The sequence below is a fragment of the Octodon degus genome, unplaced genomic scaffold (genome assembly GCF_000260255.1).
Source record: "Octodon degus isolate 3935 unplaced genomic scaffold, OctDeg1.0 scaffold00088, whole genome shotgun sequence".
In the NCBI taxonomy this organism is placed as follows: Eukaryota; Metazoa; Chordata; class Mammalia; order Rodentia; family Octodontidae; genus Octodon; species Octodon degus.
Genome location: NW_004524664.1, coordinates 2,366,238 through 2,381,140, shown reverse-complemented (window position 1 = coordinate 2,381,140; position 14,903 = coordinate 2,366,238). Strand labels below are relative to the sequence as shown.

Genomic DNA, 14,903 nt, shown 5'->3' with positions numbered 1-14,903 from the left:
TTATTTTAACTGCCGTAGTAACCTGTTTTGAAACTGTTTCATTGCTATTTTATCTTTTTTCTCATTAAAATAAATTTAAAAATTAAAGAAAAAATGCAAAAAAAAAAAAAGAACAGTAATTCATGAAATTGACACACAGAGAATAATACAAATGGAGTTAGAAATGTGATGGTTTTTTGGAAAATAATTACAAATGAAAATCCCCCCATCCCATATTATCAAATAAAGGGGAAAATATCCCCTGTCCCAACATGCCAGGCCAGCCCCACCCCCAGGCACTCTGAGCCAGAGAAGAAATTCAAGCATGGTGCTGCATGTCTGTAATCCCAGTACTAGGGAGGCTGAAGGCTGAAGAGAGGAGAATGTCTACAAATCCAAGCTTCATAGTGAGACTCTGTGCCAAATATATTAATTTAAAAATAAAGCTCAAATCCATGCAATAAGAAATGAAAAGGGTAAAATCACAATAGATTCTGTAGAAATTTAGAAGATCATCAATACTTCAAAGTCTTTACTCCGATAAGAAGAAAAACAGAAAAATGGACAAATTTCTAAGTACATATGAATTACCAAAGCTGAATCAAGAAGATAGAAAAATCCTGAATAACCCAATATCAGTCAAGGAAATTGAAAACATAATAAAAACTTGTCAACAAAGAAAAACAAACATCCTGATGGATTTACAGCTGAATTCCACAAGAAATTTAGAGTTTTAACATCAATTATTAAATTCTTTAATGAAATAGGAAAGAAAGCAATTCTTCCTAACTCATTCCTGAAGGCCAGCATTTCCTTGATATCAAAATTGGAGAAATGCCAAACAATAAAAGGAGAATTATAGGCCAAACTCCATAATGAACATAGTTGCAAAAGTTCTCAATAAAAGACTAGCTCATAGAATACAGCGAATCATCAAGGAGATTACACACCATTATCAAGTAGGATTAATCCCAGGGATGCAGGGATGGCTCAATATATGTAAATCAATATCATCTCAATAGATTAAAGAAAAAGCTTTTGATAAAGTCAAACATTCAGGATTAAAAACCTGCAGAAAATCAAAATAGATGGACTTTACCTCAATCTGATAAAAGCCATCTATGACAAACAAACTCCCAACATCATACTAATGAACAAAAACTGAAAGCTTCCACTCTAAAATAAGGAACAAGACAAGGATGTCCTCTGTCATCACTCATATTCAAAATAGTGCTGGAAACACTAGCCTGAGAAATTGGACAAGACAGAGAGCTAGAAGAAATAAGGATAATAATAAAAGTAGTTAAAGCATTATTTGCAGATGACATGATACTCTAAATTGAAGACTCTAAAAACTCCACTATTAAGACTCCTGAAACAAATAAATTCAATAGCATAGCTGGATAAAAAGTCAACACTCTGAAAACAGTAGCATTCCTATACACAAACAACCATCACACTGAGAGAAAAATTAGGAAAAACACATCTTGTACAACAGCACTCAAAAAGTAAAATACTTAGGAATCAATATAACACAAGAATTAAAAATTCTCTACAATGAAAATTACAGTAATCTGAAAAAAGAGATCAAAGTGGATTTCAGAAACAGGAAAAATATTCCTTGCTCATGGATATGAAGAAGCAACATTATGAAAAAGGCCGTACTCAAAAATTGTTATACATATTCAATATAATTTCAGTGAAAATATCATTAGCATAACTCACATATTTAGAGAAAACATTCCTAAAATTCACATGAAACTAGGAGAGACCCAGAATAGCAAAAGCAATCCTGGACAAAAAAGGCAAGGCAGAAGGCAGCACTTTCCCTGACTTGAAATTATACTTCAGACCTACTGTAATAAAATCAGTATATTATTGGCAGAAGAAGAGAAAGACAGGTTAATGTAACATACTAGAAAATGCAGTCACAACCACAAACACACTCATCCAACTTATCTTTGACAAAGGGGCCAAACATGTTTTCTGGAAGAAAGACAGCCTCTTTAATAAATAGTACTGGGAAAATTGCTGTTGCACACTCTGAAAACTAAAACTATGTCCATGTCTATCACCATACACTAAAGTCAAAATTGATCAGATATCTAGATATTGAAATTGAAATACTAAATTGGAAGAAAATAGGTAGAAATCTTGAACACATTGAGGTAGGCAGAGGGCTCATGAACAAAAACCAAACTGCAAAAGAAATATTTCACTAAATCAACAATTTGGAGGGCCAGCCAAATAGCTCAGTGGATTAAAGTGCCTGCAAGCAAGCACCGGGGGAGGGGTTTGATCCCTGGGCCTGCCATGGCAGCCCTGCCCCTGGAGTGAGCTGAGACAGCAATTGAGACTGGGCATGGTGGTATGCACCTGTAATCCCAGCTTGTGGGAGGATGTAAATAGACAGATCACTATGAGTCTGATGTAGTAGTGAGACCCTGAACACCCTAAAGACCCTTCCCTAAAATACAAAAAATGCAAGTAAACAAACAAAGACTGAAAAATCAAAACCAATTTGGATCTCAACTTACTGAAACATTTTGGCACATCAAAATAAATCAGCAGAGTGAAAAGAAAACCCATGAATTGGTATAAGATTTAAGCCAGCTTTCCATTAAAAGTCTTTCACATAGAAAATATAAAGAATTAAGAAAATAAGGCCATCATATTCAAGGAGTCAATCCAAAAATGGGCATCTGAGGTGCATACTCATTTTTCAGATGAAGAAAAACAAATGGCAAAAAAAATTTTTAGATGTCAAATAGCATTGGTCATTTGAGAAATGCAAATTTGAATAATGAATTTTCATCTTACCCTAGAAAGAATGGCTGTCACAAAGAAATCAACCAATAATAAATGCTCCAAGATCTGTGAGGAAGAAGGAACCCTTTCCATTATTTGTAGGAGTTTAGACGAGTATAACCACTGTGGAAATCATGGTGAATGTTGCTCAGAAAACTAGAATTAAACGTCCCATGTAGCACAGCCATTCTCCTTCTGAGTATGTTTCCAGAACAACTGAAAATATACTACAGTGCTATATCTGCACCCATGTGTATAGCAGCACAATTTTTAATAGCTAAATCTTGGAAACAACCCAAATGCCTGTTAACTGAGGAATGGATAAAAAAGATGTGATATTTTTATACAATTGCATTTGCTCAGGTACAAAGACAGCTGAGGGCTTTTATAGGTAAATTGATGTAGCTTGAGACCATACTAATAAATAAAATAAATCAGAATTTATTGTGTAAACATCATATTGTGTTCCTAGTGTAAGAAACTAAAAGAACAACTAAGATCCAAAAGGTACAAGGTGTAGTCGATGTAGTGAAAAGAAAAGAAACTACTAAATCAGGAAGAACAACTGGGATGAGAGAAAGGAGAAAAAATATATATATATATGATAAATAATTGTACTACTGATTTCTATTGGCTTATTGAGAGGAAAAGTTTCAGTTTGTTTCATCAGTCTTACATGCCTACATCTGTTAATCTGAGCAACTGCTTTGAAGATTCCAATATGTAATAGAACAGCTATTGTTAAATTCATACCAATTTGTTTTGATATTCTGTAACATTTTATTGTTTTTGTGTTTTGTCCTGTTTCATTATTATGCTTTTGTTCTTTTCTCTTTAAAATTAAAAAAAATTAAGGAAAGGAATGTGGTGAATAGGTAATAAAATTGACAATAAATGCTTCTATTAAGGACTACAACAAAATTAATAGTATTAGGTAAGTATTAACAGAGAAAAATCCTTTAAAAACATGAATGATAAGAAAACTTATTGGAAGAGAAATAGCAAGAAATGAAACAGAAGTTAGCAAGTGTGTGTGTGTGTGTGTGTGTGTGTGTGTGTGTGTGTGTGTGTGTGTTTGAGAGAGAGAGAGAGAGAGAGAGAGCAGGAGGAGAAGATGAGACTCCAATCAAATAAATTAAACAAAGTAATGTAGAATAAGGGGAAAAAAGAAAATTGATGATAAATCTCCAAATGCCACAAATAATAATAAAATATAAATTTTAAAAATAGTAATACAGGAGAAGAAAAGATATGGATAGGAGAGGGAGCTAAGTAGCATACAGAAGAGTGAAAGAAATAATATGGGGAAGTGGCCATGCATTGATACAGGAGAGGGTAAAAGAGAGAGTGCAAGCACGACAGCAGAGAATATGGTACACAAGAGGAATTAATGCACCATTTATTTCTTTCTAAAATTAATTAAGAAGTAGAACTTCTGTGAGGTATTGAGTTGAAGAAAGTAGATGAAGAGATGAGCAGAGGGAGACAAATAGAAGGAAAACAAACACAAAAACCAAATAACCAAAAACAAATCCTTAAAAATGACCGACCAAACACAACAAAACACAAAACTATCAAGAATTTGCCAAACCAAACCAAATGAAATGATGCACACACACACACACACACACACACACACACACACACACACACACACTCATTCACGCACTCACCATAAAACTCAAGCGATATTGAATAGGAACTCATTTTAAACACTCCAACAAGAGAATGTATATATGATTCACATATAAAACATTACTGGAAAACCTGAGTGATGGTGATGACCAGTGTACAACTAGGTCTTCAGTCTCTGAAGTCTGTAGTTAGTTTAGGTTTTCTCTATATTCCCACTGGAGTCCAAAGGCCCTTCACTCTTCTTCTGTGGACACGAGTCTCCAGGCCCTCAGTAAGCACTGGGGGAGATTCTACAAAGAAAGGGAGCAGCAACATTCCTCCTTAACCACTATGCCTGGTACTCTGTGAGACTAACAAATTCCCTTTGCACTCTTCTTGCAGGCTACTGTGCAAATGTGTTCTCTCTAGGTGGGTGTATGCTCTTGTGACTGGGATGGTACACTGAAGAGTACAGCAGTAACAGAGCCAACTTGATTAGTGGCTTGGTCTGTGGTTAGGGCTAGTGCTGTTATCGCAGTCCAATGGACATGCGGGACTCATGTGAAGCTCTTCAAAAGTGGGCTGCACAACTGTTTCTAGCCAAGCCAATGTGTGTACACTTGCCTGTGACTCAGCAGGCCTTATGAGCAAATGGTCTGTTTAGACTAGTGCAAAGTACAAGAACTGTGCCTGTGCACTCCAGGAATTAGATTGGATTAATGGGCGGGTTCTTAAGCTGCTCCAATTCAGCGACAATGCTGTTTGCCTATATATCCTCTCTCTGACCACCCCCAGTCTGAAGTGTGTTCTGAAGCAGAGAAAAAAGGATCATTGTTTTTCCCCTTGTTTGGAAGGGGAGGATATAAGTGGATTCTAATAATTACAAACTGTATGACAGGAATCTGAGCTCTGCAGCACTAGATGTGTCTCTCAGACTTTTTGCCTCACTATACAAGATGGCTACTCCTCCAGCAGAGCAGGGAGTAGGTAATAGCCAAGCTATCACATTGCCTATTTGTTTGACTTGATCTTTGTATCAGCTTTCCTTGATAATTTTCTATTTCATCCTGATAGCCCCTTTTCTACCTTCAAATACCTTCCCTCTCAATAAATTTTTCCTGAGCTCCTTTAATACAACTCTTCTACTGAGCCATATTGTGAAAACTCTATCATTATAATTTGTTAACATTATACCAGCTGAAATCAAGAGGAAATAGAGAATACATTTACTTCAAAATCTCATTTATCCCTGACCATATCTTTGTTCATGAGAAACGATAACATGGTAAAAAAAAATGTAGGCTTTAATTATAATGGGTAGGACTTTAAATTCTTATTCTTCTTATCTGATGAATGATCTGGACAAATTACTTAATTTATAGACACTCATTTAACAGTGGAGTTCTGTATGGGGCACTGTGTATAGTATGTACATTAAAATACTATATTCTGAATAAGGAAATGGTAAAGGGAAATTCCAACTTGATGACTTTGCTTTTATTTACATTACTTTAACTTTGATATTATTTGCAGCATTCATATGTGCAGCACTGTGATGTATAACAGAAAAAAAAACTACACTATTGTACTATATAACACACCTAGCAAAACTTATAGTACTTTTTTTTTGCTTTTCTTTCATAAATTTTTTTTTCTTTTCAAAGTTTTATTGATAAACATATAGCATTGAGACAGTTTCAAATCAAATCGAAAGTACAGTTTCAACAAATAATACACTGCATATATTCTTTTTAGTGGTTAATTGCTGTACAAGATGCAGACTTGTGATCCTACTTACAAACACCATTAGAAAAAATCATTCTAATCATTAAGAGAAAACTTATAGTACTTCAAAGCAAAATATACTGTACAAAAAATATACAGGCTATATAAAGAAAATGTAGAGAACTGTAGCAAAAATATGTATCATCAGACTAAAAGTCACTAAACACTTGGTTATAAGTTGAGTAATATTTATGGTTAAACCTTAGTGTCATGACATGTGAAATGTGTATAGTAATTGTTAAACAAAGTTATTAAAAGTTTAAACAAAGCTTACAGTAGTTAAAACATATGATCTTTTCATGCCCAGGAATCACAAATACTTTGAAGTTGTTTTAGGCCAAGGAGCTCAGTAGATATATTGGGAAGATATATTAAGACTATATAACCAAAACATCTAACTATATAATAACCCAGCAGATATTTGAAGTTATTCAATAGGTAATTTAGAAAGACCAGAATTAATTTTATGACATGGAAAGTATTTTCTGAAAAAATGTATGAAAAACGTCTACCAAATAATATTTAATGATACTATAAATCATATATGAAACATTGTTCCTGACAATTTTAATTCTGTAAGATAATAATGTCCATATATAGGGTGAGTATCTCACTTTCTCCTAAACCAGACCAACAATAAACACACTCCAAGAAAAGGAGTTAGATATACCATGCTAGCCAAGAACCAGTAGGTCCCAACATGTTAAAAACTCAGAAGGGTCAGATTATTTGACATTAGATGTTTCATGATGGCTTATCTTTGGAGAGTATTGTATGGTTCTTTAATTGTATTGTTCTTCAATATTTAAATGAAATCTGTTTTATGCAGACAAACATTAAAAATTCTATTTATGCTTTTCCTAAAATAACTTTAAAAAAATGAATTGTACTAAAGATAATTACACCTTAGGGAAGTTTCTATAAGTAATGTAGTAGGAAATATATACTAAATCTTCTAATTATAATTTAAAATTAAAATAATTATTTTCATGTTTGTAGTATATTCTCTAACATAATAATACACGCCTTTATGATTTTTTTATTCTTTATTTATTTATTTATTTTATAGGTACAAACATCTTTTTTTAAGTCAACAGAAAATGGAAATATACTTTTTAAGGTTTCTAATACTAGAAGATATCATACAATGTCTTTTTAAATAAATTGTAAGTCAAAGATATAGTATAAATCTTAGAAAAAAAGTTAAGATTAAGTAATATTCAGAAATTTAAATGTTTCAAAACAATTGAACTAAGAAAAAGTTTTCATGACAGCAAAGAAGTACTAAGAGTAAAACATAAGATAAATACTGGAATGGCAAATAAATGACCAGCACTTCTAACAGTTTGAGGATAGGATATCGCACAAAGTGCTAGTGTGTTGTGGACATGCATAATGACCATAACAGTTACTGGTGGCTAGACGTCACTTGTGGTACTGAGCTACAGCTATTTCTTTGAAGTCCTCCCTGTAGACTCAAGTGGAATCATGACTCATAGGGTGGAAAAGAAGTCCATTTGTAGAGTGTGCTGATGGAAATATTCTGCTGCTGAACACAAAAGAATAACTGAAAGACTACTACTGTATACCTCTTATTCTCCTCTGTTTGTTTGCCCTATTTGGCGGGTTCTTTCCATTCTCATTCATGGGGCTGTGATCAATTTGCCCCCTCTCTAGAACATTATTTAGTAGTCTGTGTAGGCTTGGCTTTGTCATCATGAAATTCTTTAGTTGTTCTTTGTCATGGAAATATTTCACTTCTCCATTATATTTGAAAGAGAGTTCTGCAGGATAGATCGGTCTGGGTTGGGATTTGTTTTCTTGCAAGACTTGAAGTACTTTGCTCCATGCTCTTCTTGACTTGATGGTTTGTGAAGAGAAATCTGCCATTATTCTGATGGGTTTTCCATTAAATGTGATCTATTTCTTTTCTTTAGCAGGTTTTAGTATACTGCTCCTATGCTGAATTTCTGGAATCTTTATTATTATATGTCTGGGTGTGATTTTTATTGGATTGATATTATTTGGAGTTCTATATGCTTCGGTTACAGGAATGTCAGATTGTTGCCTCATATTTGGGAAGTTTTCTGTTATTACTTCTGCCCATATTCTTTTTATATCATTTGTATTGACTCCTTCCTTCTCATTGATGCCTATTAGTCTCACATTGTTCATCTTTGCATCGTCTTGCAAGTATTGAATTATTTTTTTCCTGCATCTTAGTTGTTTTAAAGAGATCTTTTCTTACTTTTTCACTAGCTGCAATGGTGTCTTTCAGATCAGAAAGTCTGTTTTTACTTTCCCTCCAATGGTTTTGCCAGCTTGTAATTGAGGTTTTAATTTCCTGTATATCACTTTGAACCTGTTTCATAGATTCTATTTCTTTCCTAAATTGTTTATTCATGGGTTCCATCATTTTTATATTCTCTATTTTTTTTATCAGTGTATTTTTTAGAAGCACTTAGTACTTCTTTGATTATAGTTACCACTACATTTTTTAGTTCCGAAATTATTTCTTCTATACCTTTCTGCAGTTGATTCTTTACTGTCAACACTATTATTTCAGAGATATCTAGCATGTGATTTCCAGCTTCCTCAGTGCTAGTGTCTTCTGCATTTGTACTGGGTGGACTCAGGGCCTGAGACTGCATTTTGTTCCTTCTCTTTGTCATTTTGTATACCACTGTCTTCTGACCTTTGGTGTAGTGCTTAGATAGAGTTATTACCTTAGCACCAGGTCCGGATCTATGAAGTTCGGATTCCTCCAGGTGGGTGTTGTTTGGATCTGGCTACTGTGGTCCACTTTTTTCTGCTGCAGGAGTTAGAGTTGAACCCTTTGTGTCTCTCTGGGAAGATGTTCTGCTCCTGAATCAGCTGGGTGAGTCTTGCCTCTAGGCTCTTTGCAGGGAGTTCTGCTGAAGGGTTCCGTGCTGGGCCTGCAGCCTGGATCAAATGAGGATCCGTGGGCCCTGGGTCGTCTCAGTCACTTGCTGGGCCCAGCACTCTGGGTCTGTTCAGGATACCGCGGCCCTGGTCGTCTCACTCACTCACCGGGCCTGCACTCTGAGTCTATTCAGGATCCCGCAGGCCCTTGGTCGTCTCACTCACTCGCTAGCCTGCGCTCTGGGTCTCCTTTATGATATTTTAATAAAAAATATTTATTATAATTTTATTAAATCCTTAAAGGACTCTAGTAGTTCAGATTTTATAAATATTGAATATATTTATATGAATGTGATTGCCTTTCTATGAAAGGTTTTGATATCCTCAATAAGTATTAGATATTCATTTGTTTTTCCAGTGGAAAATTTTTAAATCAATGGTTTTATTATATGTTATATTTATAATCTTTGATATTACACTATACATCAGCAAGCATATAATTTCTCTTTGTATTTTTTATTAGTACATATTTGTGGTGTACTCATACAATTGTATGCTCAGGAATTGTCAGATTTTTATGGTAGCTTAATAAAAATTGGTTCTTTATTTTTTTGTTATGGCCTCTCCTGATCATTAAAATTCCTGTATCACAAATCATTTTTAAAATTATTTATTTGAAATAATAGCTTTAAGGGCCAGGGAGACAGTTCAGTAGAATAAGTGCTTTCCTGGCAAGCACAGGGTCCTGAGTTCAGTTGCAAGTAACACAAAAAAATAAATAAATAAATTAATAAATTAATTAAATAAAATAAAATAATAGCTGTATATATCGGTTCAAGTTTAGGCTCATTTAAATATGTAGTGGAGGTACCAAGAGTCCCTGTATTTTTTTGCCCACTAATCTGCAACACACTTCAGACCTGTGAATTTGTTAGTAGCAGATGAGTTTACACTGATAAATCACTACAACCTGAAGTTGATAAGCTGCATTAGAGCAAGCTGGAAAATCTCAGATGTGGTGATTAATCAATACACTTCTAAAGAACAGTTTTCAAAAAAAGTTTAAAATACATTAAACTAAATGGACATGAAAAGTTATCTTCTGAATCTGAGGAATTCTACATACATGATGCTTGGAGGGAAATGTTTAGCTCTGAATAGCTATAATTGTGTTTATTATGGAGTTAATAATTTTAAAGTTAGGATGACTGTACTGGATCCTTCAGAAATTGAAATTCCTTTGATTTTTTTTTAGATGTGTTTGGGTTATAGTTGTGTTGAAAAAGGAAATATGTCAACTGTTGCAGAGAGTTGTACAAGAAGGTGTTCAGGACGTGGAGTAAGTAAGCACATATTTCCTTCAATGACATCTCTCTTGGATATTTTTTTAACATCATTCATTAAATTAGCAGTATTCTTGTGGTTCCTACTATTAAACAACAACTGATGCATCTTCAACTAGGAGATGAATCAAATAATTCACCAGGAAGAATCAGTATTAGAAAACACAGAATTTCATTTGAGTGCTGAAAATACAAAAATTATAACATGGTAATTTTCTGACTATTATACTAAATGCATAAATCTACTCACAAAGGAAGATAGCTTCTATGCCTTTGGCTACCTCAGGTCAAAAAAATTTGAGGTTATTATTTTTTAAAACATTATATGTTATGTTTTAAAGATATAAGTTCACAGCGTAATGAAATGCAACACGCAGATTTTGCATAGATCCCCACCACATTCCATTCAAACACAGTCTCCCCATTTCAACCTATATATCTGTTGTTACATTTGTTAAAACTGAACATTCACATAGACACACAATTATCCCTCAAAGTTCACAGTTTACATTAAAATTCATTCTTTGTATTACATAATCTGTTTCCATAAAAGTATAATTCATGTGCCCACTGTTATACTATTATATTGCACACTTTTACTGCCTTTAAATTCCTCTCCGTGGCCGTGTTTTTGGGACTCCTCCAGACCCACCCAAGTGCAGGCCTGGTGAGTGTGTGGGAGAGCTTCCAAGCTCCCCTGCACCCGCAGGATAACTCTGGACCTAACCCAGGCCCGACATGTAAGTGAGAATTTCCCCTATGCTCTGGAGATCCTGCCCACCTCTGGACCCAGCCCATGCCAAGCATGTGAATGAGAACTTCCGCGACACTCTGGAGACCCCTCCAGACTCAGAAGAAGCCCAGGCCTGAAAGGGTGTGGGAAAGCTTCCGCACTCCCCTGCACCCACTGGACAGCTCAGGCCCCAACCCAAGACCAATTTATGAGTGAGAACTTCCAAGAGGCTCTTTGGACCCTTCCAGACCTGACCCAGGCCTGGCATACAGGCCTAGGGTAAAACTGCAACTGAAGTCACTTCAGAGAGGCTAGGGGACAGAACCACCCAGCTAATCCAGGAGTAGAACATCTTGCCAGAGGGGCACAACAGGTATACTTCCAAGGGCTGCAGCAGGAAGAAACTCAGCACAGTAAGCAGACTCAAGCCAGGCACAACTGAATGAATTCAAACTATGTAGATCTGCATTTGAATTTCAGTACGTGCTAAGGTTATAACTGCACAAAACTCTACACCAAAGGCCAGAACAGTGTTACACAAAGTGACAAAGAGGAGGAGCAAAATGCAATCTCAGAGTCCTAGCCCAGGTCCTGTGAGTGTGTTGGAGAGCTGCCTGCTACCCTGCCCCAGTGGGACCAAATACTGGTCCCAGCCCAGGTGCAGCGTGGGCAAGACCCTCTCTCACCCTCTTGGGATGCCCCCCACGACTCCACAGCACCTCCCCCAACCCGTCCACAGAGTGGGAATTTCTGCCGCGTTCCGGGAACCCCCAGACCCAGTCCTAGTCCAGGTCCGGTGAGTGTGTGGGAGAGCTTCCTGCTACCCTGCACAGCGGGAACAAATACCAGTCCCAGCCCTGGCACAGCATGGGTGAGACTCACTCCCACCCCCTTGGGACGCCCCCCACCACACCACAGCAACTCCCCAACCCGCCCTACGAGTAGTAATTTCTGCCCCGTTCTGGGAACTCCCAGACACAGACCTAGCCTAGGTCCAGTGAATGTGTGGGAGAGCTTCCTGCTACCCCGCACCACCAGGACCAAACACGGGTCCCAGCCCAGGCGCAGCAGGGGCAAGACCCTCTCCCACCCACTTGGAACACACCCACCACTCCGTAGCACCTCCCCCAACTTGCCCGCTGAGTAGGAATTTCTGCTGCGTTCCAGGAACCCCCAGACCCGGTCCTGGCCCAGACCCAGTGAGTGTGTGGGAGAGCTTCCTCTCCCCCCCCCACTCCTCCTTGCCCCCTCCAGGCACAGCTCAGGCCTGGCATACATGCTTAGGGTGTAACCCTGCAGCTGCAATCCCTGCAGAGAGTGTAGAGGATAGAACCACCCAGCTAGTCCAGAAGCAGAACATCTTGCCACAAGGACACAACAGGTTCATCCTCAAGGGCAGCAGCGGGAAGGAGCTGAGCACAGCAGCCAGACCCAAGCCAGGCACAGCTGGATAAATCCAAACTTTATAAAACTGCACCTGAACTTCAGTATGTGCGAAGGTTATAACTACAAAGAAGATCTACAACAAAGGTCAGAGGACAGTGCTACACAAAATGACAAGAAGGAACAAAATGCAACCTCAGAATCCAAGCCCACCCATAACAAGTGCAAAGGATACTAACACAGAACAAATTGGGAATCACACAGCTGAAAGCAATGAATCAACGGCTTCGGAAATAAAGAAACAGCTGCAGAAAGGTATAGAGGACCTCAAATTGGAAATTAAAAAAGAAATCCCTGAATTAATAACATCTGCAGTAAAGAATCAAAAGCAGAAACATATGAAAGAAACGCAATGCCCAACCAGAACAAGTGCGGAGGACACTAGCTCGGCTCAAATGCATGAATTAATAGTGTCGATAGTAAGTAAGCAACAGCAGAAAGATATAGAGGAAATCAGAGCACAATTCTTTTGTGAAATAAAAAAAGAACTCTCAGAACTCATAGCAGATGAAGTAAAGAAGCAACTACAGAAACATAGGCAGGAAACCCAATCTGAAAAAAAACACTGCAGTAAAAGAATTTATAACTGCGTCTAAAGAAGATATTGATAAAAATATAGTGGAGATTAGAAAAATGATGGATTACTTGAATGAGTAATACAGGAAAGAAATAGATCGCAAGAAGCAGAGTCAAAGAGATATAGAGAAAATTAAAATCTCAATCACAAGCTTAAAAAACCATTTAAGTGAATGTGAAGACAGAGTTTCACATCTTGAAGATGCTGGTGCAGCTAGTGAAAAGGTAAGAAAGGATCTCTTAAAAACAACAAGGATGCAGGAAAGGATAATTCATCACCTGCAAGATGATGCAAAGATGAACAATGTGAGACTAACAGGCATCAATGAGAAAGAATGAGTCAATACAAATGACATTAAAAAAATATGGGCAGAAGTAATAGCAGAAAACTTCCCAAATATGAGGAAACAATCTGACACTCAGGTAACTGAAGCACACAGAAGACCAAGTAATCTCAATCCAATGAAAAACACACCCAGACATATAATAGTCAAGATCCCAGATATTTAGCACAAGAATAATCCACTGAAAGCCGCTAGAGAAAAGCAGATCACATACAAAGGAAAATCCATCAGAATTACGGCCAACTTCTCTTCACAAACTTTGAAGGCAAGAAGAGCATGGAGCAGAGTACTTCAAGTCCTCTATGAAAACAAATTCCAACCCAGACTACTATACCTGGCAAAACTCTCTTTCAAGTTTGATGGAAAAGTGAAATACTTTCATCACAAAAAACAGCTAAAGAATTTCGTGATGACAAAGCCAACCCTACACAGGCTACTGAAAGATGTTCTAGAGAGGGACCAAAATGAACAGAACTCCACGAATGAGATCAGAAGCAACCAACTAATTAGGGCAAGCAATTAAACACAGGGGAAAGAGGAGAAAATGACAACAGGTAAATAACATCTCAATTCTAACCATCAATGTAAATGGGCTCAATTCACCAATTAAGAGACATAGTCTGGCACAGTGGATTAGGAAACAAAATCCAACAATATGAACACACTTAACTCATAAAGACATTCATAGGCTGAAAGTTTAAGGAAGGAAAATAATTCTACAGGCCCCAGCACCTCAGAAAAAAGCAGGTGTAGCAGTCTTATTCTAAGAGAGTCTCAACTTCAAACCAACAATGATCAAGCAAAATAAAGAAGGCCACTATATTATACTGGTTAAGGGAAAAGTTCAAGATGAAGAGGTAACACTCATAAATTTCTATGCACCAAACATGGGAGCACCCAACTCTATAAAGCAAATCTTAATGGACATGAAAAATCTAATATCCAATACCACAACTTTAACAGGAGACCTTAATACCGCCTTATCCCAAAACCTAGGTCTACCAAACAAAAATTTAGCAAAGAAATAACAGAATTGAATCAGAGCTTGAAACAAATGGTGGACATATACAGAGTGTTCCATCCAAACACAGCTGAATACACATTTTTCTCAGCTGCACATGGGGCATTTTCTAAAATAGACCACATACTGGTCCATAGGTCAGGCTTAAGTATATGTAAGAAAACAGAAATTATCGATGCACATTGTCTGACCACAGTGCAATGAAACTGGAAATAAATGACAAAAGAAACTGGAAAAAACCACGTAAATACATGGAAATTAATTGACACCCTACTCAGCAACTAATGGGTCACAGATGAAATTAAATAAGAAAATTCAACAATATCTACAATTCAATGAAAATTCAAGCACAACTTATTATAATTTATGGGATA

General features: G+C 36.8%; 1 protein-coding gene across 1 annotated transcript in view; it reads left to right on the top strand.

The window, feature by feature from the left end:
• LOC101572691 (disintegrin and metalloproteinase domain-containing protein 32-like) overlaps positions 1–14,903 on the top strand; it is a 227,901-nt gene that overhangs the window by 153,099 nt on the left and 59,899 nt on the right. Inside the window, exon 17 of the mRNA XM_023722021.1 lies at positions 10,325–10,408. Coding sequence (XP_023577789.1) covers positions 10,325–10,408 — 84 coding nt within the window. The remainder of the gene's footprint in view (positions 1–10,324; positions 10,409–14,903) is intronic.